At 50.8% G+C, this 25,849-nt stretch overlaps 1 protein-coding gene across 34 annotated transcripts in view; it reads left to right on the plus strand.

The window, feature by feature from the left end:
* Nucleotides 1-25,849, plus strand: part of LOC1272222 (protein lap4) — a 53,118-nt gene that overhangs the window by 16,704 nt on the left and 10,565 nt on the right. For 22 of the 34 annotated variants that reach the window (XM_061649049.1, XM_061649000.1, XM_061649059.1 and 19 more), the window contains exons 5-18: nt 642-1,982; nt 2,072-2,244; nt 9,047-9,243; nt 9,326-9,871; nt 9,949-10,147; nt 10,913-11,379; nt 12,858-13,130; nt 14,478-14,588; nt 14,667-14,846; nt 15,275-15,304; nt 15,750-16,113; nt 16,197-16,459; nt 16,560-16,718; nt 23,776-25,386. In XM_061649049.1, the coding sequence (XP_061505033.1) occupies nt 642-1,982; nt 2,072-2,244; nt 9,047-9,243; nt 9,326-9,871; nt 9,949-10,147; nt 10,913-11,379; nt 12,858-13,130; nt 14,478-14,588; nt 14,667-14,846; nt 15,275-15,304; nt 15,750-16,113; nt 16,197-16,459; nt 16,560-16,718; nt 23,776-25,386 (5,914 nt within the window). Of the gene's footprint in view, nt 1-641; nt 1,983-2,071; nt 2,245-2,540; nt 6,843-9,046; nt 9,244-9,325; nt 9,872-9,948; nt 10,148-10,912; nt 11,380-12,857; nt 13,131-14,477; nt 14,589-14,666; nt 14,847-15,274; nt 15,305-15,749; nt 16,114-16,196; nt 16,460-16,559; nt 16,719-23,775; nt 25,387-25,849 lie in introns of those variants that run through there. The other 12 variants (XM_061649085.1, XM_061649179.1, XM_061649137.1 and 9 more) reach the window with 10 other exon arrangements.

Below are 25,849 nucleotides of genomic sequence, written 5' to 3' on the forward strand. Positions count from 1 at the left end.
CCCGTAAGGTCCGTCCCTTGCTTTTTCCAGTGTTTATACGCTCCCAGCACCGCTCCCCCAACGCCGCCCTACCCTTCCTCGTGTTTGATACTGCCCGGAACGTCTAAACTCAGCGAACCAGAACGCCTTCCCCCTCTTCCGCCGTTTGATGGGCGAATTCTTTGTGCTTTGAACATCATCTCTCCATCCCAAAACGCTTTTGAGGGCGGGTAGAGCTGGAGGGAGCGGATGGGGAATCGGCGGAACAATGAAAGTACAAAGGGTGTAGTAGCAACGACGGTGTGTAGTTGGGGTGGGTCTCATCCAACGACCTGGGAAGACCGGGAGAGAATGTATGCAATTTTGGGGTTGAAATATGTTCTCCACGATGAGATCTTTTGTGTTGCTATATCGTTGTTTTTGTTCTACAAAACACAAAAAAAAGGTTCAATAAGCTTTGATCGAGTGGTGTCACTCTATACAGGAGCGCTTGAGATGCAGAGGCCGTACATTGTATTTTTGAAGCCGGCTTTGGGTATAATTTTGAGATATTCGTTGGCATACACATTGGCTCCAAAAAAGAGTCTCAACTCTCTTCCAACACATTCACAAATATTGTTTTCCTTCGTCCGAACTGTTCCTTCCCCCCCTCCACTCAACAGTCTGTCCAAGCTGGTGTCGCTCGAGCTGCGGGAGAACCTGCTGAAGAACCTACCGGAGTCAATTAGCCAGCTGACGAAGCTGGAGCGCCTCGACCTGGGCGACAACGAGATCGACGAGCTGCCGTCGCACGTCGGCTACCTGCCGTCGCTGCAGGAGCTCTGGCTCGACCACAACCAGCTGCTGCGGTTGCCGCCCGAGATCGGGCTGCTGAAGAAGCTCGTCTGCCTGGACGTGTCGGAGAACCGGCTGGAGGAGCTGCCGGAGGAGATCGGCGGCCTGGAGTGTCTCACCGATCTGCACCTGTCCCAGAACCTGCTCGAGACGCTGCCGAACGGCATCTCGAAGCTGACCAACCTGTCGATCCTGAAGCTCGACCAGAACCGGCTGCACACGCTGAACGACAGCATCGGGTGCTGCGTGCACATGCAGGAGCTCATCCTGACGGAGAACTTCCTGAGCGAGCTGCCGGCCACCGTCGGCAACATGCTGGTGCTGAACAATCTGAACGTCGACCGGAACTCGCTGGTCGCGGTGCCGAGCGAGCTCGGCAACTGTCGCCAGCTCGGCGTGCTGAGCCTGCGCGAGAACAAGCTGACGCGGCTGCCGGCCGAGCTGGGCAACTGTGGCGAGCTGCACGTGCTGGACGTGTCGGGCAATCTGCTGCAGCATCTGCCGTACTCGCTCGTCAACCTGCAGCTGAAGGCGGTCTGGCTGTCGGAGAACCAGTCGCAACCGGTGCCAACGTTCCAGCCGGACGTGGACGAGACGACGAACGAGCAGGTGCTGACCTGCTTCCTGCTGCCCCAGCAGCGCTACGTCCCGTCCAACCCGAGCCAGCGCGAGGACACCGACTCGGAGAACTGGGAGGAGCGGGAGGCGTCCCGCACGCACTCGGTCAAGTTTACCGAGGACTTTGGCGCGGACCGGGACACGCCGTTCGTGCGCCAGAACACGCCCCACCCGAAGGAGCTGAAGATGAAGGCCCACAAGCTGTTCGCGAAGGAGCGCAAGTCGGACGACCTGTCCGGCAATCTGGACACGCTGTCGGAGGAGAGCGCCTCCCGGCCGTCGCTGCTGAACCGGTCCGGCTACGGGACGGCGACGATGGAGGACATCCAGGGCCATGCGATACCGCACGACGAGGAGCAGGGCGAGGCAGCAGCTGGATCGGCGGAGGCAGGCGGCGGCGTCGAAGGGGCACAGGACGACGAGGACGGGTACGAGAAGCGGGTAGGGTTCGAGGTGAACGAGGACGAGGACGACGACCCGGAACGGCAGCAGTACGGCGAGGACGGCGATGAGCACGGTGGCAAGAAGCCGATATCGAAGCTGCATCGCAGGTACACTGTCGTTTTTTTTTTTTTTCATTTGGTTTTGCGACGCAAAACAGTTACTGATTGTTTCTCTTTATCCCTCCCCCTCCTTCTAGAGATACGCCCCACCACTTGAAGAACAAGCGGGTGCATCACACCATCACCGATAAGAACACGAACCTGATGTTTAACTCGCTGAAGCTGAAGGAGATGACCCCGCCGAAGCTGGACGAGCATCCCGCGATGGAGCCGCCGGTGCCACCGTCCGCTACTGCCAGCATCGCCGAAGGTAGGTGGCGCTCAAAGTAGTGGCAAAACTACTACCCACTACTACTGCTACTACTCCTCCCAGAGCAACTGAGGCTGTGGCCAGTGGGCACCATGATGTCACTGCGCAGCGGTGACCTTTTCCCGCTTCCCCCCCCGGGGTTGTTACATCATTTTCCAATGCGCATTACATCATCTTAGCCGCATCTCGGCTGGCATCTGGACTGCTTCCGAGTCCACTTGGCCTTCTCCGGCACATGTCTTCGCTGCACGAGGGTGGCCGCACATCGTTGACCACATTCCGATCGTCGTCATCGGCACATTGCTCGGGCGGCGATAAGATAAGCAGCCCTGACTCGCTCAAGCATGTGTGTGGTATGTGTTTGTGGACGCGTTTTCCCCTTGTGGTGCGGCCCGGAAGTGGGCAAGGGCGTATTGTCGGGGGCCGATGTTTGACGAGGCGGCGCGCAGAGTAAACAGATCAGGTGCTAAGGTTGCTGCTGATGGGCCAAAACCGACCGACTAGCAAATGGCATGATTGTTTGCTCAGCCAGGGTTGCGGACGAGCGGCGGGTTCACACCATGTTTTTTTTTTACGTCCTACCTTGACGACGAGTACTTCGGCCGGCGAGCTCCGAAGAGCTCCCGGTAATTAGCATCTGAAGGGGCACCGAAAAGGGCCCCCTTCGATGTATAGCCCTGAGCCGGACAGTCGGATGTGGGAGAGACCGTGTGGCGTGTGATCGCCGTCTCGCTCCTGACAGTCGGGACACTGCGGCAGGCGAAGACGACATTCGCCATTTAGCGAGCTACATGTACAACAATATGCAGCCACCACCACGCAGTCGGTCACGGAGCTGTGTTAACAGCCCGTGTCCATATCGATGTGCTTTTCAATGACGTTAGTTTTGCTCGTCGAACAACAACAACAAAAAAAAGAGAGTAACACACCAAGCGACGAAACCCAACCACCATTTAGATAAGGCACCCAGAGCACACCCAGGGCCCCGGTACTTTCGATAAACATGAAATTAAACATACTGAACCCTTCTCTCCACCACACTACCGTACTGTTTCCCCGCTCCGGGCCCATAATCAACGCGTCTGTATCAACGCGTACGTGCAGTCAGTGCGTATTCTGCCATGCTCGTTTGTGTGTTTGTGTGTGTGTGTGTGTGTGTGTGGGTTTTGGTGGAAAACAAACAATCGCTAAAGAGTGTGCGTGTGTGTGGAAGCACCCTTTTTGGGGTGCGGTACTACCCCGCTACCGTTCTTGTAGGGGCGATGACACAACAACAACCTGCCTTGTTGTTTGGTTGCTGCCCCGAGTGCGAGAGCCATTTTGTGTCAAGGTTTTTAGCGGGTTTCATTTCTGTGTGTCATGTGTGTGTGTGTGTATGTGTGTATGTGGAGTGTTCATTTCTCGTATATCACTGCATGCGTGTGGTGACTGGTGTGGGTCCCAGGGTGGGTGTTTGCCTACCTGTGCTCTACACACTGGCACCGTTATCAGCGCTGCGCTGTCCGATAACGGGGCAGAGGTAGCCAACTTATCTGCAGCTTTTCGAAGAAATTAATTTCTTCCCAATGAACCGAAAAACTAAAATCGAAACCTATGCAAACACAAGTGTATTCTGACATTTATGTTGTTGGCATAGAAACGGTGAGACAACCCTGTAGCCACCTGGAATGAAATTTAAGACTCATACATTAAATCAATAGACACACACACACACACACACACACACACACACACACACACACACACACACACACACACACACACCCATTTCCAATTATTGGGGGACTGCTTCACAATACTAGCCAGTCTTTCTAGATGTAGTTTGACAGTCGACGGCTGAAATCGTGTCAACACTACACCACAAATCCACACGCGAAACCATAGGCTCCGATTTCCAGCCTAGATTATTTCAGCATTGAAAACAATGCAATCAAACGCCGATGAATGCTGAATATTGGGGCCTTTCACGATACTAGACGCCTTTTTTATATGGAGTTGGAGTTGGACAGTTGGCGGCTGAAATCATGTCAACATTCCACAAAAAAAACTGCACACAAACCAAGTCTGCGATTTTCAGCCTAGATTATTTCAGCCGCAAAGCTAGAATTATATTCGAGTATTTCCTGGAAAAAATGGCAAACCAAGGTCGTGTTTTCATTTATCCCAAGATGCATTAAAGAGATCAGAGTGTCATTCAAATTGGGCCATAAAAAATAGGCTATGTGACTAACTGGTCTGCATACACTTTGGAAATTTGTATGTCTCCCACAATGTCGCCCAGCAGAAGCGATATATATCAACCTTCTAGATATATACACCTTGGGATACGTCCACCTGTATATTATACAAAGTGTAGTAGCTGCTCGAAAACTGCTATACAATGCAAACAGCTGACATGATAAAATGTCAGCTTTCTGGCTTAAAACTTCCAAAGGATCATTGTTGGGAACTCATTTTGAAGCAGCATTTTACTAACTGCTTAATGTATTTCCGCACGTAGGCTCCAATTTCACGCGTATTTTGCGCATGTTATTTGATGCTAAATCCATTTCTACCGTGGCTGACATTCAATGTCGGACAACAATTTGTCTGCTAGATCAACGCATTCTAAGAAATGATGTATGTGCATACGTTTGGTTCTTCTTCTTGGGACATTTGTTTGAAATACCCTCTTCACAAGTTCACCAAAATGGTCCGTATTAATAGAATTACTTCACTTATTTTTATGTTGGAAACCTCTTAAATTGGCTTAGACGTAACTATTTTTTCCGTCACGTGTATGCCTAAGCAGAAATTATCCATTACAAAAAAATTTGAACCGTTTAAGTGGGTCTGGTACGCTCGGCCAATTAATTATCTCCAATCGTTTTTAGTTTTGACGTATAAAGTCGGCAAAAACTCATCACATTTGACACTATAAAGATATTCGATGCTTCGGTTGGAGATTATCGATCAAATGGTGTGTTCGCAAATAGTACACGAAGCAACAATTGGTCAACACAAATTAGTCCGATGCCGCTCTGTTTCGTCAGTTCCTTTAGACTCTGTATTTAGCTGGGTTTTTTTTTTTCGTTTACGCTTGCAGTAGGCTACATACTTTACGCAAGTGCACGCGGTCATAGCAATTGTACCACGTAGACGCGCACTGCGCATGGATGCCATACGTGCGGCGAATTAATTTGAATTTGACCCATATGGTCAGCTGATGGAAGTGGGTATCATCGGCACCACTAGCCGCCAACACTTTTAATAAGCCCCCCCCCCCCCCCCCCCACCCCATGAGTATCAACTTACCCAACACAGTTGGCATCCCGATTGGGCGATTTGCCATGCCTGGCGCGCACACACGGTAAGCCCGTCCCTCGGCCGCCCTCTGCCGATTCGGAAGGAAAGTTCGCCGTATTTCGCTCGCCACGCGGGATCGAGTTCCCGCGGGGAGCGAAAGATAACGTGCGCGCTTGTGTGTGTGTGTGTGTGTATGTTGTTTTTTTATCACATTCTTCGCACCGTACCAGCGCGTTATCAGCGTTAGGGGGGGAACTCGCGGGCCCAGCTCATCGGGTGCAGAAGGAATCCGCGGATGCGCTCGCCGCGCGACAGGTTGACAAATCACCGGGAACGTTGCTGCCCTGTGGTCGTGTGTACGGACGGAGGAGATATCCTCTTTCGCTTTACCGAGGGACACAGTGTGTGAAGATTTTTGGAGCTGCCGTTTGGCACAACACAGCAAAGAAGAAAAGAAACAATAGCATCGGCTTGTATAAGGGCGTGGTGCGTGCTGCCGCAGACGCACCGTCAACAATCAACCTTCGACGGCGACGACGACGTCTCTGTGGTGCTTTAAGTGACGCTTGGTAGAGGGGTGCTATCATCAACCCCCTGACCCCACCACCACCAACCATCCCCTCATCCGTGTGCGATGAGTCACGCCCTGTCGATGCGGGTTCGATCTCTCTTGGCAGCGTTGTTGTTCCAGGCAGCAGCGTAAGGGCCGTAATTACAAATTGGTCCCGCCGGCTCGCCCTAATTGAAGGTGGCCCAGCTAGTGGCTGGCCTGTACGACACGGTAGCGAGTAACCCTGCCCCACTTGGGGCCGCTAGTGTTGTCTGCACGCTCAAATAAAGCACACCACGCGTCGTTTCAGCCCCGAAATCGCGCAATAGTTTGCCCCCCAAAAAGAAGAATCCCCAAGAAGAAGAAGAAGAAAACAGTGTGAAGCAAGTGTATCTGTGTGTGTGTGTGTTTTGGTCATAATAAACCCCGGAGGGAAGGATGTTTTCGGTCAAGTTTAAAGTGAAGGACGGTGGGAAGGGCGGCCCGGGCCGGAAGGGACCGGGCCGGCCACTGTCCCGCCGGTCGTCCGGTGCGTCCTCGTTCCGGTCGAGCGGCACCAGCGGGTCGCTCCCGCCCGCCAGCATCCTGTCGAGCGGGAAGAAGAAGGGCGGCCGGAAGGACGACAAGCGGCGCATCCGCATCATCACCGCCGTCAAGGATGGGCGGACGGGGCCGGCGGGTAAGGGCGGCGGTGGCGGCGGTGGCACTTTCGCCCTGTCGTCGTCATCGTCGCCGATGTTTGGGAAGCGGAAAGTCTACGACGGTAAGCGAAGATAACACTGTGTCAAGCGCGGCCCCGTCACAGCACGATAAGGTGACGAAACCAGCCCAGCACACTCGCAGCTCCATGGCGCGAGCAAGTGCCGAGCGCGAGTGTCGTCTGTATGTGTTTTGTGTTGAGTCTTATTTTGGAATCGATGCTAAAATGAATCATGCTGTGTGTGTGTGTGTGTGTGTGTGTGTGTGTGTGTGTGTGTGTGTGTGTGTGTGTGTGTGTGTGTGTGTGTGTGTGTGTGTCTGTGTGTGTGTGTCTGTGTCTGTGTCTGTGTCTGTGTCTGTGTCTGTGTCTGTGTGTGGGCAAAGCTTGGTAAAGGTCTCCTCTACCCTGCTACAGACTTCAACGGACCAGGCGTCCAGCTCTTCAGGGTTGAGTTTTGGGAGGAATTTAGTTTTAATTGATTATTCAAAGCAAAATATAAGAAATGCTTGATACTATTGGCTTCTAATTCTATATTGAAATGAATCTGCAAACAACCAATGCCGTCGGCATTAACATGCTTCCCACGTGCTTCTTGTGCGGAGTTTTTACGATCTTCGCTACCTCCGGGCACTGGGTAGGTGTTCGCTAATTGGGTGCTGTTTAACTGGTTGTGCGCTGGTCACTGGAACGGATCCCAGTTAACGTAAAACATCCGGGAACAAACCATCATTCCGATATCCAACTGTTACCTTGAAACAAACGTGCATGAAAACAGTGCACCCAAGTGCACAAAATCCCACGTATCGTCCGACAGTTGAAATTGTCATCTCAGTTAGCGAACAATGTCCACTAGCTTGGTTGCTTTTCTGTTTGCACGACAAATCCAGTTGTCAACATGTGGAAAGCATAACTGTTTTAGCTCTTTCTTTTATTCAAACGAAAATGGGCCTTTTTCTACGTTTAGTTGAGCACTCAGCCAGATACATTCTGCTCGGTACTGAAGCTTCGGTACATATGGCACTCCAAATTCATTGATAGTTGAGATTGTCAGCAGTTCCGCTTTTAAAAGTCCAACATTCGATCGTATTTTCAGCTTATGTATGCTGGATGCACGATTCAAGTCGAAAATAAAACGCATTTCCTCCCTAGAACTACTCCTGCCCCCAAAATACACTCGATTAGCAGTCTGTTAAATTCACAAATAATGAAGCGAAAGCCACGTGGGGCCGATTCGGAAGAATTGAGCCCTTCTTAAAACACAGCTTGGAAAACTATCTAAAAATAGGGTCGATTGGCGCATTACGAGCAGCACAGTTGCTCGAAGTGACCGTTCGAAGGAAGAAAAAACGCGTTCATATATGTTTTCGGCAGGTTGATGCCTTATTTTGGAAAAAATTTGCACTAATTGGATCGATTTGTCGAACTTCAGGAATCTAACTGGAATCATACTTGAACGTTCAGCAGCTGCTAATAATGTAACGTTTAGGTCAATTAAAGCTTGAGGAGCGTTTCTTAGCGCACAGCAATGTTTCAATCGATCAAATTTTGAACGGACCACCCTTGTTAGCGTATCGACCGGCCACAAAAACAAACCCACAAATAGTACGTACCCTGTACCGTGTACGTTCCTTTCCCGTTGGGGTCGCTTACAACATACTAATCAATTTGTTCCCACCCTCTCTTAAACTAACACACCGTACAGCTTACAGTAAAATAATAAGGTAAAAGTAACCATTTACCATTTAGCAACGTTTCCACGGTATTGCAAGCAACACTGGGAAGCAAAACATCAGCACTAAATCCCTCTCCCCTCTCTCCAAAAGCAAAGACAAACTAACAATTCTGGGGTGGGAAATCTGGGGTGGTAACAATTTACCAAACAGAGTGTCGCAAAGAAAGCACGAGCGCGGGGGTCAGCGGTGGCGTGCGAGAGACGGCCGGTGCATCGGAATAATAAACAGACGATTCGGCACGGACGCCCCGCCGCAACTACAGCTCAAGGTTGACATCCCGCTGGCCGTCCGGCATCGAGCTGCTGCCTTGTTGTAGTTACAATTTCATTGCCCCGGTCCACAGTGTAACATTGTAGCAAAACAATTTCTTCCAAACATCGGCTCCGGTGAGGCGGTCGGGAACAACAGCCGACAACCCAGCCGATCACCCACTGGCCTCTTTCACACAGCTCAGCACTGCTCTTGGCATAGGAAAGCGTTCGGTTGGGAACTGTTTAATCAGCTGGTTTGCTCTTTTTTCTGCTGCCGTTTTAGACACGCTCGACACGTACACCGCGCTGAAGGAGGAACGGCTGGAGATACACATCGAGCGTACGTCCGCCGGGCTCGGGCTGAGCATTGCCGGTGGGCGCGGTTCCACCCCGTTCAAGGGCGACGACGAGGGCATCTTTATCTCACGCGTCACCGAGCGGGGCCCGGCGGACCTGGCCGGCTTGAAGGTCGGCGATAAGGTACGGTTGTAGAGGTGTAGAGACCACCGGTACGCGCAAAGCGAAGAACCCAGCTTGATCCCGATTTTCCTCTCTTCCGCAGGTGCTGAAGGTGAACGGTATCTCCGTGGAGGACGCGGACCATTACGATGCGGTCGAGGTGTTGAAGGCGTGCGGCTCCGTGCTGATACTGTACATTGCCCGCGAGGTGACGCGCCTGATCGGCCATCCGGTGTTCGACGATACGGGCTCGGTCGCGCAGATCAGCGTGTCCGACCAGGACGCGCTGAAGCCGCCGCCCCTGGTGGGCGCACCGCTGGGGCTGCCGACCGTGGACGGTGCGGGCGTACCACCGTACATGGGCGCCCTCTCCCCCAACACGGTCGGTTTGCCGAACGGTGGTGCTGGTGGTGGTGTTGGTGGTGGCGCCCTGGACATGCCGAACGGGAACGAAATCACGCAAAAGATCATCCTGCACACGACGCTGATCCGGGACCAGATCGGCCAGGGGCTAGGTTTCAGCATTGCCGGCGGCAAGGGCCACGCACCGTTCAAGGACGGCTCCGAGGGCATCTACATCTCCCGGCTGACCGAGAACGGGGTGGCGCACAAGGACGGCAAGATAATGGTGGGCGATCGGGTGCTGGCGGTAAGTGCGAAAGTGGCGGACTTAGCAGGCGCCGTATGTCACTCGTTAATACATTGCTTGTTTTTTTGTTTTTTTAGATTAACGGAGTCGACATCACGAACGCCCATCACGATTACGCGGTGCAGCTGCTGACCGATCATCAACGCTTCGTGCGCCTGGTGGTGCAGCGGGAAGTGAAGGGACCGCTGGAACCGCTGCACAGCCCCCGTAGTCCCGTCGTCGGTCCGAATAGGCCTTCCGCCGCCGCTGCCGGCGCCTACCTGCCCAACCGGCTCGGTATGTCACACAAAAAACTCACAAAAACGAAAAACGGAAAAAACGGAAGAAACCGGTGCTGCTAAATGTCACTGTCAATTCATACAAAAATCTGACTGAAACAAAATCCATATCAGCGTTGTGATAATCAGAGGTGATAATCAGAACGGTTGGTGTGACCAATACATGCTCATGACATGTTTGCGACCATCGCTTGGTCAGTCACTAAGTCATGACTTTTTTTTGTACCGTGATCAATTCTGCTAAATGTCACTGACATAGTCATGACAAATTCCGGCTGAAACAAAATCAAATATATTCCAAGAATATCGTGATTATCATTGACAAAAAATGTCGTGACCAAGTGAGTGACCAAGAGTTGGGTGCTAATCAAAATGTCACCAAGCATGTGATTGATTCACCAACTGAGTATCGTCCCTGATCATCTCACTTGTGTACGTGAGCTGATTTGAGCTTCGTTTCACTCATGAGTATTGATGGCTGAAACAGTGACATTTGGCAGCACTGTTCATAGCCAGAAAAAAATCATGATTATGCTTGCGATGACATAAACCTCAACTTGTCAGTATCGTGGTTACCTCAAGCACTCGCATATCGTGTTCAGCATGTCATGACGCACTTTTATTGACTATCAGCAATGAGCATCAAGCTACCACGGATATGTTCATTGTTTTCGTTGGTGAAAATCTCGTGATACTCATGACATTTTGCCGCACTGGAAGAAACACAACGTTTTAACATCGCCCTTCTCCCTTTCTCTACCAGCCACTACCTACACCGGTTACCGGCGCACGGCCGAAGACGGTCAGGAGCAGGTTGCTGCCGCCCAGCAGGCCCACCATCACCAACACCACCAGTCGCCCGACAGCGAACCGGCGGCGAAGGTGGTCGAGGAGCAGCAACAGCAGCAAAAGGTAACTGGCGGGGCTAATGCACTTTCACCTAGCTCCTCATTTGCACCGCACACGTCATCCAACGCCCAGCAGCAGCAGCAGCAGCAGCAGCCTCCGCTGCCTGCACCGCGTACAGTATTAATGCAAAGCGTAAATAACAAACACGGCACCGCTAACATCAGTAGCTTGCCGGACGGCGGCACGAAAGGTAACGGCAATGGCGTAATAATGCACACACAGCAGCAGCAGCACCAGGAGCATCCGATGGAAGCGCCCCCGGTGTCGGCCACGAATAATGGGGTGGTAGCGCACACGGCTGCCACTAGCGACGACCCGCAGGTAAGACTCCCCGACGGAGGGCCGTCTCCCAATGATCCCGAAACTGACGCGACCACCTACCTGGAGCACCACCGTCCGGCGGATGGAGCAAAACCGGCCAACCCCCTCTCCCCCTTCATCCTCTGCGCCCTGTCGTCGTCGTCGTCGTCGCCGGCACTTTTCTCTCTCCCCACTGTTTAGTTGCTTCCTATCCACTATCTACACCCGTATTTCCGTAGTAGTACACGCGTGGTGCAATTGCTGCCCTTCTTCCACCCACCTCTACAAACAACACAACCACACGCACGCACAAACACACACACACACACGCACAACTTTCTTTATAGTGGGCACACAACTCTGCCAGCGCTGTGAAGCGGTCACGGTGCTCATTGCCATCTCCTCCCCAAACGGGACAGCTCTAGCACGCGTGTTGTTGCTTTTGATATCCCCCCCCCCCCTTCCCCTTTTTCTTCAATGCCCACGCGGCACACGCAGCACGAGAAATTTGCGCTTACCTTTATGCTTTCACCGTTTGCCATCACGATTAGCAGCATGTCATCACCATCACCGTCATCATCATCTTAATCATCATCACCATCACCATCATTTTCATGTTTTCATCTGCTTCAAACCTTACCATCTGTAACCTCCCTTCGCCAATATCCACCAACTACTTACGCCCACACTTTACTCACTCCCCCCCCCCCCCCCCACTTTCCCCCTGGTCCATCTTCTCCTTTTGCTCCTTCTGGACGAGCTCTCTTCCACGGCTACCCATCGGCCGCATCGCCTTAAACATCGCATAACATCAACCCCACACACATACACCCTACCTTCCCGCTCGCCTCCCCCCCCCCCCCCCTCTCGCACGACCGTTAACAGCCACAGCATGGTCCTAATCCAAGGTTTTTCCCCTTTTTTTTCTTTTTGTTTTCTCTTTTCCATATCTTCCCCATTCTCGTTGCTGTCTGTGCCTGTGCCTCCCACGCGTCGCTCCTTGTGTGTGTGTGTGTGTATGATCCTTTTCAAACGCGCGCGCGCCCAAAAACCAACCCTGTACACTTGCATACATCACCATTTGCTCATACAATGCTCTAATACTTCCCTGTTCGGGTGCGCCTTCCCGTTAATTTCCCGCTCGCGCGTGCGTGCGTACGTGTGTGTGGACGCATAATGGCTTTCTTGGGGTCGGCTGCTGTTTATATCTCTCCGCGTGTCCCGTGTGTTTGGTGGTGTTTGTATGTGTGTGTGTGTGTGTCACTATATTGAACCTTTTTGTATATTCGCGATCACAACAACGTTTCCTTTCGTTAACGGTGGCGTTTCATTCCGCCATCTTGTCAACGATCGAATGCATCCTGCTCATCCCCTTTCATCCCCTTTCCAACATTCCCCACCACGAACGAAAACAAAAACAATGAATGTATGAACCACCCACACCAACACCCACCCACACACACACACACACACACACCCACGCGCATTCATATCACCAGGTTGCAGCGAGGCCCATGACCAGCGCAGACTTTCAGGCCATGATACCGTCTCACTTTATCAGCGGCGGCGGGCGGCAGGTAACCGTGGACAAGTCTGACCACGGCCCGTCGGTAACGGTGACGGTGCAGAAGGCCGTGCCGGACATGCCGATGTTGCCGCCGGCACCGACCGAGCTCGGCACCGTCACGGAAACGATTACCAAGTCAACGTTCACTGAGACGGTAATGACCCGGGTCACTGACAATCGCTTGTTGGAACCACTAATCAGCGAGGTAAACTACATGCTCCAATCCAGCAAAAACAAACATACGCACACAACAAAAAAATCCCACAATCAATATCGAGATGAAGATCAGCATTCCTTTCCAGTCTATGATAAGTTCTAGCCATCCATCAATCATCAATAGCGCTCTACTATTAGTACTGCACAACGGCTCCACCGTGTCACTCAACTCAACATCTCTTATCGGACTCCTCTTGACCTCTCGAAATCATCACCCACACCAACTCCGATCATCCATTGCTGTGCCTCATACTGCGCCACGTAGCTCTTACGCTCTCTATCACTTACCGATTCTGCAAGGATATTTGGGAAATAACGCACGGCAGGGTCTTAACGATTGGAAGCTGACTCTCAGGGTATCTCTTGTCGTAAGGTTTAAACATAACAGACCAAACTGGAATCGTTTTGAGCGTCAATGTATCAACCGAACAATTTCTACCGTTGTTCTAGGGTTGACTGTGATTTTACGACAAGGAACTACCTCGCAATTTCGATATTGAAAAATAAGCCTTTAACTGGTCCTTTCAAAATGGTCTAAAATCTTCTGACATGCTTTTTTTTGGGTAAATGTTCTCAAAAGCTTTGGATGAAATTCCACTGACATGCGGTGTCTTCTGCAGGGGTCTATCTGATGATTTGTACAACATAATATGAATCACTTTTGAAAGTAATCATGAATGCTCAAAACTGAACCGACAAAACAGAAACATCTACCGTCATCTATTAACTGTCGATAAACCCAATAATAATAATCCCCTCAGTATACCCACCTGCTAGTATCACACCACTCCCCCTGATTGGCGGACCATCCAACAGTCGAGCCCGTCAAGCTTGCAATGTTGACACGTTTCCCCGCGTTCATACCATACTTTTTTGTTTTTGTTTGTTGGCAAAAGGGGCAACTAAAAACCGGCAAAGCTCTCTCTCTCTCTCTCTCTCTCTCTAACATCAATGTTGTGGTGTGCGTGCGCCCTATTAACACAAACCTCGTGTGTGTTCGCGTAACGCACGTGTACTGCAGCGCCGCGAGCTTTCATATCTCACACGAGGAGTTAACGCTGGCCAAAGTTAACGCCCGCTTACTGCTAATGTTGCACCGGCTCAACGTGGGCCAAACGAGACACGGTCGAGAAAAGACCCCCCCGCCCCCCTTACACCGGAACCTCTAACTAAACGTGGCTCTTTCCGTTTGTTCTCTTTTCCTTCTTCCTCCCGTGCATGATTTTGCAATCATAAATGCACACCTCTCTCTCTCACACACACACACAAACATGTGCGCGCGCTCGGCTACGAATGCACACATCCCCCCCCCCCCCCCCCCCCCCCGCATATACAGGAGGTTATCCTGCCGAAAGATCAGGGTTCGCTGGGCTTCAGTATTATCGGTGGCACCGACCATTCCTGCACCCCGTTCGGGGCAAACGAGCCGGGAATATTTATATCGCACGTAAGTGTACAAGCAAGCAGATGGAAGGGAAGGAACAGCTTTGATTAATGGTTCTATGTTCGTTTTTTTGTTTTGCAGATCGTTGCCGGCGGAATTGCGGCCCTCTCCGGTAAGCTGCGCATGGGTGACCGCATCCTGAAGGTGAACGGTACCGATGTGACGCAGGCCACCCACCAGGAGGCGGTCATGGAGCTGCTGCGACCGTGCGACGACATCAAGCTTACCGTACAGCACGATCCGCTGCCGGCCGGCTTTCAGGTGCGTATGATGGGCGTTTGCGCCGTGGCGCGTGGCTGCTAAAATCGAAGAATCGAGGGAGAGACACATTGCGCACGATTGCGCGTTGCGACGTTGCGTGTGAAGGCGAACATTTCATACCAGCAGTGCACCTTGTACATGCTCGTGTAAACGCGTTTAGTACACTCTATCTATAGTGCCGCTTTCTCTCTTATCTCTCTCTCTCTCCCTTTGTTTTCTTTTTCTTTGGTCCGTTCATTTATGACCCTTCTGCTGAGGTGTCGCTTGTTGCGTACATCCGTGCATAAATTCAAATTCGAAAACGAAACATTGTTCCCCCTATCACTACTACTACTATTGCTACTACTACTACTACTACTTTTACTACTACTACTACTACTGCTACTACACACTTTTCTGCTCTTTTCTGCCATTCCACACATACTCAGCATTTTGAAATAGTTGCATTAAACACTGAGGTACGTACAACAGAACAAGGGGTTCGTCGTTCAGTGTATCATAAGTCGTTTTCTTTCTTTCTTTGCGTTACCCTATATTCGTACTTGAGTTTTACAAAATCAAAAAAAAAAGGACACTCGTACGCTCCCTCTGTTTTCTTTCTAAGTGTGTGTAGCTTAGGCTGTTGCGGGCAAAGTGTTTGTCCCCCACAAACAGCATAGAAATGAAAACCCCCTCCCTCCCCTTTTCCTAAAGCTGGACGGTAGTGCATGTCTCTCGGTGTTGTTTTAGTAGTAGCGGGAATGCTGTCTGTGTCTCTTTTTGTTTTACTTTATTTTATTTTGTTTGTTGAAGAAGGACACCTTGTCCCTCGCCATCCGTTCTCCACGGTTTTGGGCTGAGGGCATCGCCACGGTTGCGAATCGTACTAATGCACCCATTTCCTCTCGCTCGACCGGCACACAGGAGGTACACATCGTCAAGCAGGACGGCGAACGGCTCGGCATGCATATCAAGGGCGGGCTGAACGGGCAGCGCGGCAACCCGCTGGACAACGCGGACGAGGGCGTGTTCATCTCCAAGATCAACGCGAACGGGGCGGCCAAGCGCGACGGCCGGCTGCGCGTGGGCATGCGCATCCTGGAGGTGAACGGGCTGTCGCTGCTCGGCGCCTCCCACCAGGAGGCGGTCGATGCGCTCCGCGCGTCCGGCAGCAAGCTGCACCTGGTCGTGTGCAAGGGCTACGAGAAGTCGGACCTGCTGCATCTGGCCGGCAGTGCCGGTGGCATGAGCACCGGGCTTAGCAACAACGGTGACAGTGCGCGAATCGGTAGGGTGTCCCCTAACGCTGCTTCTTCACACAAGCCGGGTGTTCTAACGTTTTTTTTTTTTTTTGTTTGTTTGTTCGTTTAGGGTCCCGCGCATCCGAAACGGGATCGGAGCTTAGCCAGAGCGTGTCCAGCCTCGATCGGGACGATTCGGTAATAATGGCCGAAGCGCACCGGAAGCTAAGCGTGGACAAGATCGACGAGGAGACACTGCCCCCGCAGCCCGCGGTCCACGATCACCATCCGATCGACCAGCCCGAACCACCTACCTCCCAAGCCCTTATCAGTGTCAATCCGAACGACCAGCAGGTGGCGATCGGTCCGAAGGAGAAAAGCACCCCCGAGAAGGTAAGGTGGAACGAGACCGGTTTGGTGAAGGTGGCGCCCAGGCAAACCTTCACGGGGCGGACCTCGAACTAACGTTTCGCCCATTTCACCCCGTACCTAGGTACTGGATATCGTTCGTGCCGCCGAATCGCTAGCGCTCGGCAGCCAGCTAGTCGAGAACGGGCCGCCCAAGTCGCCGACCGAGGTGGCGTCCGAACCGCTGCAGAAAACGACCACTATCGTGATGTCCAAGCACACCCTCGATACCCAGGCACCTCAGGTAATTAGCGCCGCCCCCGTCCGACGCACCCCGTCGTGACCACACGCGTCAAATCTCTTGCCCTCGCGTTCTCTTGCCATGTGCGTTTTATTGTTTCTCCACCCGAGCAACTGTTGTTCGTGCTTTTCCCCCCGAATCCCCCCCCCCCACTCATTCTGCTTCATCCACACTCCCCCCCCCCCCCCGGGGCCTATGTGTATGTGTCTGTTATTGACAACAAGAAGAAAAAAAAAACAACCAACAACAAATAATTATTGTGTATAAAAAGCAACAAAAAAGGGTGTACAGAGTTAGCTTACCCCGCTCTGTGTGTGTGTGCTAATCGCGATCGCTATTAATTGGAAGGATACGGCACATACACATATACACCACCACAAACATAAAACATACCGTCCGGTCACACACATTCCACTTATCAGTCACAACCACCAAGCCCCAATACACTCACAACTACATGCCACAATTACACGCACACAGCCGCATTTACACAACACAGCATCATTCACCATTATTGTGCGTTATCACATTGTTTACTTCGATTTGTTCGTATCTGCTTACCTGTTTTAGGTTTGATTCTGTTGTATTGGTGATTTTTTGTTCCGTCCAACCTGGTTTAATTGCTGCTTTGCAAAAGCATTCACTTCGTGTCGCAGTTTCGTACGTCAAGGTGCTCAAGGTGCGCTTCCTTCGTGGTAAAAGCGGGTGCTTATAAAGCCTGTCGGCAGCACAGAAGCAAAGTAACTGTGAGCCCTTAGCGCAGTGCGTTAGAATTGCGGACAGTGCAAAGCATCCTCTACGAAATGAATCAGTCGGCAGCAGCTTTTGCCGATTTCAAGTCCCGCTTGCGCTCTGTCCATCACGCTCAAATGCTGCTTGTCAATTGTCAAACGTTGATCTTAGTCCGCTCGATTTCTCTCCTACTTTCTCGCGTTTTTGTGGCACGCAAGCCAGCGAGCAAATGCAAAGTTCGACTCTAATGGGACGAACTCGTTTAGCATATTTTATGTGGAGCATGGGGCCAAATGCCCCATTTGCCGTGACTATCAACTGACGCATCAGTTGCCTCGCGACAGGACCGAACAAGTGAGGCTAGGACATTTTTTTATTCTATACCTTTGTAAAATATTTCCTGTTCAATAAGCTGTGGTCGCCTTAGACCGCTTGTTGAGTGTTGAGTTTTGTCATTTGTTTATTATGTTTTGGTTTTTGAATATATACCATCAACCTATATACCGCCACCGTTCCCCTTATCCCCTTTTTTTATTCCAAAACACACTGCCAAACAAATTAATGCCTAAATGCTTCTTATCTACAAGAAAATTGCGCCCTTGCGCCGGAAATTGTCACTACAGGATGGTAATGGAACGATCTAAATAAATTCTTTCTCTTCTCTCTCTCTCTTTTTCTCTCCTCTCTCTCTCTCTATCTCTCTCTCTCTTTTCTTTTTTCCTCGCAATTGTTTTCTCTTACTCTGATTGTTTGGCGTTTTTATGCCTGGGATGGTTTTACTCTTTTTGTTTGGTTCCGTGTTGCGGGATGTTTTTTTTTGCCAATTTTCGCCTCCCTCCAGTTACGTACATCGACAAACAATCTTCCATAATATTAGTTTTTTATACAACTAACGAAGACTGAGATATCATAATTTAGTGAAGAAAAAAAACAAAACAAAACAAAACAAATCCAATTGATAAGTGTGACATTTGGCGCTCCGAATTGCGGACTGGGAAAACGGACCGACGGGATGGTGCTGGTGGTTTGAACCCCGTTAGCAGCACGGGTTGTACGATTTCCGTTGCATTATTCGACGTGCTCTCACTGTCTTCTTCCCCTTCCCCGTCCCACACCACTTCCAACGGGTTACTGGGAGGTCGGAAAAGCCAAAAAAGAAAACCAAACAAAAAAAAAAGAAACAAAACGGATGCCAAATTTGCCACCGGAAAAAAAGCTAGACTTGCAACGGGTGGAGTAAGTGACTAGGGAGTGACTATCGTGTCCGGTTTGGCATGTGGACAATGTAGACGGAAGGTAGGGGCAACTCGGTAGGCGAACCGAAGAGGTGTTTGCGCATTGTGCCGCGATTGGTGGATACGTGTTTTTTTGAAGTGTCATTAACAATTGTAACTGTCTCAAGAATACTGGCTATGTAACAACTCTCACACTCACTATTATACATACATGCATGCATACATATATACATATATTGAAAAAAAAGACGAAGCAGAAGAAGAAGAAGAAGAAATCTGCCATTCGCGGCGGCAGCTCCCAGCCCGCAGCACACTAAGCCGCGCAGGAAAAACAATGCTGGCAAGGGCAGGAGGCGCGTTTGTATTTATACCTTTTGATGTTTCCATATATATATTGATATATATACATTATAAATACGACCAGGTCAGGACGAGAAGCGAGCAAAGCGATAGAAAAGGGAAAGGAAGAATCCGAGAAGACGAAGAAGAAGCAAACATTAGCTAGACTTTTTGTACCGTTTTTTGAAAACCTACCGGAACACTACCGAAAACAGAACCAATGTTTTTGCTGACCACACCAACATAAACACACACACACACACACACACACACACACACACACACACACACACAAATACTACTGAACACTTAATCGACACTCAACTGGTGAAATTGTAAACGTACAAAGCTGAACAGACAAATCACCTGAAATCAGCGCACTGCCTGCACTGATGTACTCTCTGGTCTGTTGTAGGAAAAATTGGGCGCCGCTCGTAGCTAGAGTAGTAATGACGGAGGGGGGGGGAGGCTGGTCGGTGCGCCCCACACTAGTGTCACTAGGATGCGCCGGGCGCGCCACTGCGACCAATGCCGTTTCCGTCGGTTCCGTCACACCGCTCTCGTTCCTACATTTTCGCTTAGCGCACGAGGAGTGCTACTTACCGGCTCCGGCGTCACTCCGCCATTTTGTTCGCGCAGGATTGCATAGCAAACCTGCGTTGTGTCTGAGGCGGCGGGAGCAGGAACTGAAGCCCCATTCGATTGTTATCCACTGTCTTGTTGCTGTTACGTTGTTTGTTTTGTTGCTCTGTTTAAGTGACCGACGCCGTCACACGCCAAAAATTCGGTGCAAAACTAAAGAGAGAAAGAGAGAGAGAGAGAGAGAGAGAGAGAGAGAGAGAGAGAGAGAGAGAGAGAGAGAGAGAGAGAGAAAGAAAAAAACCTTAGACCACACACGAACTCAACTGTGTTAGTAGATAAATGCTTCAGATTGTTTCCGTTATGAATAGGTAAACACACACAAACACACACATACACACACACATTAGCACATTAGCATTTATATAAATCCACATCCCCCAATTAGCGGGTCGGGGATCTTTCCTGTGTGGATCAGAAGGCTTTTCTGTGTCCCGTTTAGTGCGCCGATTCTTTAGAGGAGGGTGAAGAGGGAGAGTTTCCTTCGAAAATGGTTTTTTGGGCCAAAAACTGTTAGTTGCTCGGCAGAGAGAGAGAGAGTGAAAAAAAGAGAGAGAGAGAGAGACCGAGCACGCCACTAGGTGAAGCTATTCATATACACCAGACAACTAGCCGAGAGCACTTTTCGGACTTTGGTAGATTCGTAGCTAAATCGATTGTAGAGGGGTAAGGGAGGGCGAAAGTGTAGTGGAGAGGAAAGATTAAACTATTATCGCGCTGCAGTCTCTGTTTCCTGTTTTCTGGATGTGGCGAAGCCCCTTCTATCATCCCACCATCACCCTCGCCCTCTCTATACACCACATTACATATATGCTGCCAACTGTTCTCCTCTGAAAACCTCCTCGGAAGGAGACCGCGTCAATATCATTCGTGTGTGTATGTGTCTTCGAGAGAGAGAGGACGTATGTATCAGTGTATTCGCCCCCCTCTATCCTGTGGATGCACAAAACGACCTAAAAAACGATGCCAAGATGTTTCCTACCATGTAGCACTTAGGATGTAAGAGTTTTGCGTACACAGCGCCCAGGAATTGTTCCACTCTCTCTCTCTCTCTCTCTCTCCCTCTGCGTATGTGTGTGTGTGTGCATCTGGGAGAGACGGGTGTAGTGAGGTTGTTAGGCCAATCGTACCGGCAAAATGGGTTTCATGTGCATATTTAAATGTGGTGGTTGCTCTCGGGAATTCGCAGCGGGCCCCGCGAGCCTCCTATTAGCGTGTAAGTCGTGACCGTTTCGATCAGTGTTTTCGTGGAGAAGCTGTACGGAGAGAAACAAAAGACACACACACACACACACAACAAAAACCTGCCTCCGAAGTAGGTGTGTATGTGTGTGTGTGACAGGTGGACAGAAATTCGCCTCCTTAATGCCTGGTGCCAAACCGATCAAGACGTTGTCGTTTCAGAGCTTACTTGCACTATGTCTCGCTCGCTATCTTTGTTTCTTCTGTTATCTGCTGTGACACAGAGTAACACTCTAAAGCCAACATCTAGACAAGCATCCAGTCGCTTTACTCTTAACGGCATACCTGCTTGGCACTATTATCTTCGATGTGTTCAAACTACATGTGCTGTGTGTATCTGTTGTCTAAATCTACGCTAAATGGTACACTTGGATTGTTCGAAGTTGGATGTGTGTGAGAGAGAGAGAGAGCGATGGTGTGTGTGGAGAAAGGTTGGAGAAAACAAACTAGCACAATTATGCCACCTTTACGCACTCTAGCTGTACTGTCCAAAAAGTCCAATCATAGATGTCGCGGGAGTGCTCGAACCAATGGTTGGAAATGGCTGTTAATGGGATTTCGATTAGTTTTCTATCCTGGGCTGAACATACCCAAACGAAGTACCTTTTTTCACCCGCTTCCTGTGTCCAACTTTGAAGAGAGTGTAGCCAAACCAACGGAAATCTTCAGGCCGCACATAATAAGCGCATGCACAATATTACACCCTAAAATCATCCCGGACAGTTGTGTGAGGCTCTCCGCCGGGGAGGCATCGAGCCCTTGGCAGTGACTTGAATGCGACCGCACGCCCCAAACCCTGGAAAAACGTTAGGATCCGGTGTTAGATAATCTTTTGCCTTTCACTTTATTGTTGAACACTTGTAAATGGCATTGGTGGAAAAATTACATATATATATACAAACACAGACACACACACACCATCAATAGCTATAAAGAAGGGAAGCTCGTGTCTGCCCTTTTTCACTGTGGATACCGTTTTTGTGAGGCAGCAAGTTGATTTTTCCTTAGAAAGGCAGAAACGCACAAAATTCAAAATCAAACAAAAAAAACAAACGAAAAGTGTAACAAAAAAACAATCCCAACTATATATATATATATGCACAGGACGCCTCACCTGACGTTAATGTTTCGGCGATTTAGGAACAGGTCCGTTGAGGTTAGGAAATACATAAGTGAAGCAAACGGCGGGAAGGACAAAATAGGACGCGGAGGGAGGGAGATGAAGAGATTCTTTACAATAACTGTTGAACTAAAAAACAAACAAACAGAGACGACCCTGTAGCCCAGCAGCATCAGCAGGCGGAACAAATGGAAAAAACAAATACATATTTGACGAACCACGTGGTTGAGGGTTTCTCGTAATTTTTGGAAGAAAAGAAATGACATCATTTTATGTTTGTTTGTTTGTTTCTTTTTTTCCTTTCTGTTTTTGTACCATTTTTGTTGCTAGTCTTTTCATTTCATTGCGAAAAGAAGCAAGAAGTTTTGATTTTGCTTGCGTTGTTTTTGGGGGATTTTAATCTGCCCCTTCCCTCCCCGTTTCCTCAATTTTTGGACGAGTTTTTCTAGCCTGAGCCCCAAAAACCCTCAACGCAAAGCGCGAGAGAAGGAGAGAGAAATATGAGGGCCTTCCCGCTGCAAGGGTAGCGAAGCTCCGGGCAAAACATACACAGACAATTTGGTAATTATATGCGATCTAAACAATGTTCATCCCTTACACTCCCCCGTTGCCGTTACACCTTATTTTATGACCTCGCCAAAGTTGTAGTACTTCCGATGTTTTCTTTCTTATTATACATTTGTTTTTTTTTTTTTGCTGTTTCTGGGATGTCCTCTTTTCATTGCTGAAAAGGGGGTTTGCTGTGAGCACTTTCTTTCTTGTTTGGGACGTTTCTTTTCTGTGTGATTTGTGTCTTAAAAGTGTGTACGTGTATTGTCGCGTTGCGTATTCTCTTATCACTTGGCTGTTGTTGGAATTACGTTTTGAAAGCGTTTAAGCGCCTTCGCACGGCGGAAAGTGCTAACTGTGTATGCTCATCACCGCCTCTGCCCGATCGCAAATGGCTTCTGGATGGTTTCAATGTAGGTACAGTGCGGGTGTTTGTGTATTGGTGATTTTTTGTTTTGTAAATGTTTTTAGTACTTACCCTCCAGTCCAAGGTGTGTAACACAGTATTGTGCCGATTGTCAGCTGTCAAGTAATATGTACGTTTTATTTTGTGTTCCGTTTCCACTCACTCATTTAGCGATAAGTCATACCGTTTACATAATTTAGTTTGTAATTTAACACCATTAAAAAAAACCCCATAAAAACCACAAAATTGCATTGAAATTTTATGTTCTACAACACCATTTCGAGCAGTATTCAAATGAAAAACTGATGGATATTCATTAGAAAAATATAATTTTCAAAAGATTTCAATGCAACCGTAAACCCCAAACCCTTTCCTATCGATTGCTTTGTATTCCTTCGGTAACTAAAAAAATGTATGTTGTATTTTACCAATTGGTGTGCTTATTATCCCTGCCCAGAGCTGATCGTAATGCGTCTCCCCTCCCCAATTCCCTCCTCAAGCACATGCTTTCGGTTTTCCGCTGGTAAAATCATGCCCCCCTCCCCCCCGTACCGCTACTCCTTCGTATCCTAATTCACCTCAACCGCCCCACTCTCCCCTTACATCCTGTTCTCATATTCTTTCTCTTTCTCTTTTGCATATGCGCGCTCGTTCCGTCTTGAATTTTCATCTAAAAAAAAAAAACTAAAATTAAATCCAAAACAAAAAACTTTAACGACCCCTTCCCCCCCCCCCCCCTCTCCTATCGTGTACGCGCGCATTGCAAACCCTACTCCTCCCCACTCCCCCACTCTGTAGGTCGAGCGCCGCTTCGGAAGCGTCCGGTCGTTGTCGCATGCGAACGAACCTCCCATCTCCTCAATTAACTCCTCCACCGCCACGGTAGCGACGAACCCCGCTACCACCGATACTAACTACCACCACCCCCCGAAGGGTGACCAGAAGATTGTGCGACCCCACCGACCACCGCCGCCGCCGCCACCGCCACTGGCAGCAGCATCCACCCACACCACCGCCACCACTACCACCACCATCCCATCACCGTCCGCTGGGGCGTATCTGGACCGTCCGCCGAGCACGAAACCACCGCCTCCACCGCCGAAGGTGGAACCGGGCAGCTCCTCGTCCACCACCACCACCACCGCCACCTCGCACCGCAAATCAGTTAGCTTCGATCTGCACGAAGATGCGCACGGGTTCGATACGGCGCTCCATCATGCGCGGGCCGCCTTCGCGGGTCCCTCGCCGACGCCCGACCTGAAGGGCATTTTGCGCGCGAGCAGCCCCTCCAATCGCAGCAGCAGCTCGACGCCGGAAGGTGTGCAGCAGGTGCAGCCGACGGTGGCAAACTTGGATAGCGATCCGGACACCGATTCCGACACCGGCACCGAATCCGATACCGATTCCGATGCGTCCGGTGATTCGCACGAGCTGCTGCCGGCGGCACCCGGCGGCCAGCTAGCAAGGGAGCAGCCGCCCGCCAGCAATCCGATCCGCAGGGCGGAGGTGGTGCGCAACCAGGCCGCTCGCAAGCTGCAGGAAGAGTTCGGGCAGGGCGATCTGGTCGAGTACGAGCACGACACGGCGACGAACACGATCCGGGAGGTGTCGGTAGGGCCCGGCCCGGCAGCCCGCGGTCGGCCCGAGCGCGTCGAGATGCTGCCGGCGAAGTTCGAAACGCTGCCGGTGAAGCGGACGGCCCAGTTCGTGCACGAAAACACGCCGAACAATCTGCTGGTGCCGGACGAGGTCCATCGCCAGGTACTGCTGGAGGAGAACGAGGTGCGCAACAAGCTGCTGGCACAGTACGCCCACGAACAGCAGCAGCAGCAGCAGCAGCAGCAGCAACATCACCACCATCACCAGCAGCAGCACATGTACACCATGCACCATCACCACCACACGGGCGAGCTGTTGGGCCGGGTGCCTTCGCCGTACCACCTGTACGATTCCGGAACCGCGTCCGTGTCGCCCCTGCCGTCCCACTACATCCCGGGCAGCAGCAGCAGCAGCGTGTACGATCATCACCAGCATCTGGGCAAGCTGGGCGGTCCACTGTCACCACCGCCGCCGCTACCATCCACAGCACCACCGTCCGACGTTGGCTACCACCACCACCATCTGCCGCAGATCTACCCGCCCGTCCAGATCCTGCCCGTGCACTACACCAAGCTGCCGACACCGCAGCACACCATCTACACGTACGCGTCCGGCTCGGTGCCGGTCAGCCACGCGCCGATCGTCTCGCTCGCGGCGAGCACCAGCAGCCAACCGGTCCCGTACTCCTCGCCCTACCACCTACCACCGTACGCCGGCACCAGCGCCGGCCCGACCTACCTTTCCACTGCCCACCCGTCCAGCAGCATCGCCGCCGGTCCCACCCACCCCCACCACCAGGTGCTGATGCCGGTGAGTGATCCGACGCTACGGCTCGTTAGTGCACCGCGCACGGCGCCAGCTCCCGAGCGCACACACCAATCACCACGCACCACCCTGTTTTAAGCACCGCAGCGGCCGCCTCTCGCCCACCGAAACAGGCGTGAGCGAAAGGCATACAACAACAAACGCACCAAAAACAAAACAAACAAACAAAAAAAGATCAAAACCGCACGGCGCACAACATTTTGCACTGAGGGCGTGTGTGTGTGTGTGTGTCACGACAAAAAGGCAATAGAAGCAAACAAGAGGAAGAAAAAAAATTAATCATTCCATCACACAACCACCACCACCCACCCCACTTAGCCAGTAAGGTTCTCATGCTCATCCGGTATCAAACGATAATACACACATGCACACATCCATACACATCGGGATTGATAAGCGTTGCGTGCGTTGCGGTGTTGCCTACCATTCGGGCGCACGACGGGATCCA

Source organism: Anopheles gambiae, chromosome X (assembly GCF_943734735.2).
Source record: "Anopheles gambiae chromosome X, idAnoGambNW_F1_1, whole genome shotgun sequence".
In the NCBI taxonomy this organism is placed as follows: domain Eukaryota; kingdom Metazoa; phylum Arthropoda; class Insecta; order Diptera; family Culicidae; genus Anopheles; species Anopheles gambiae.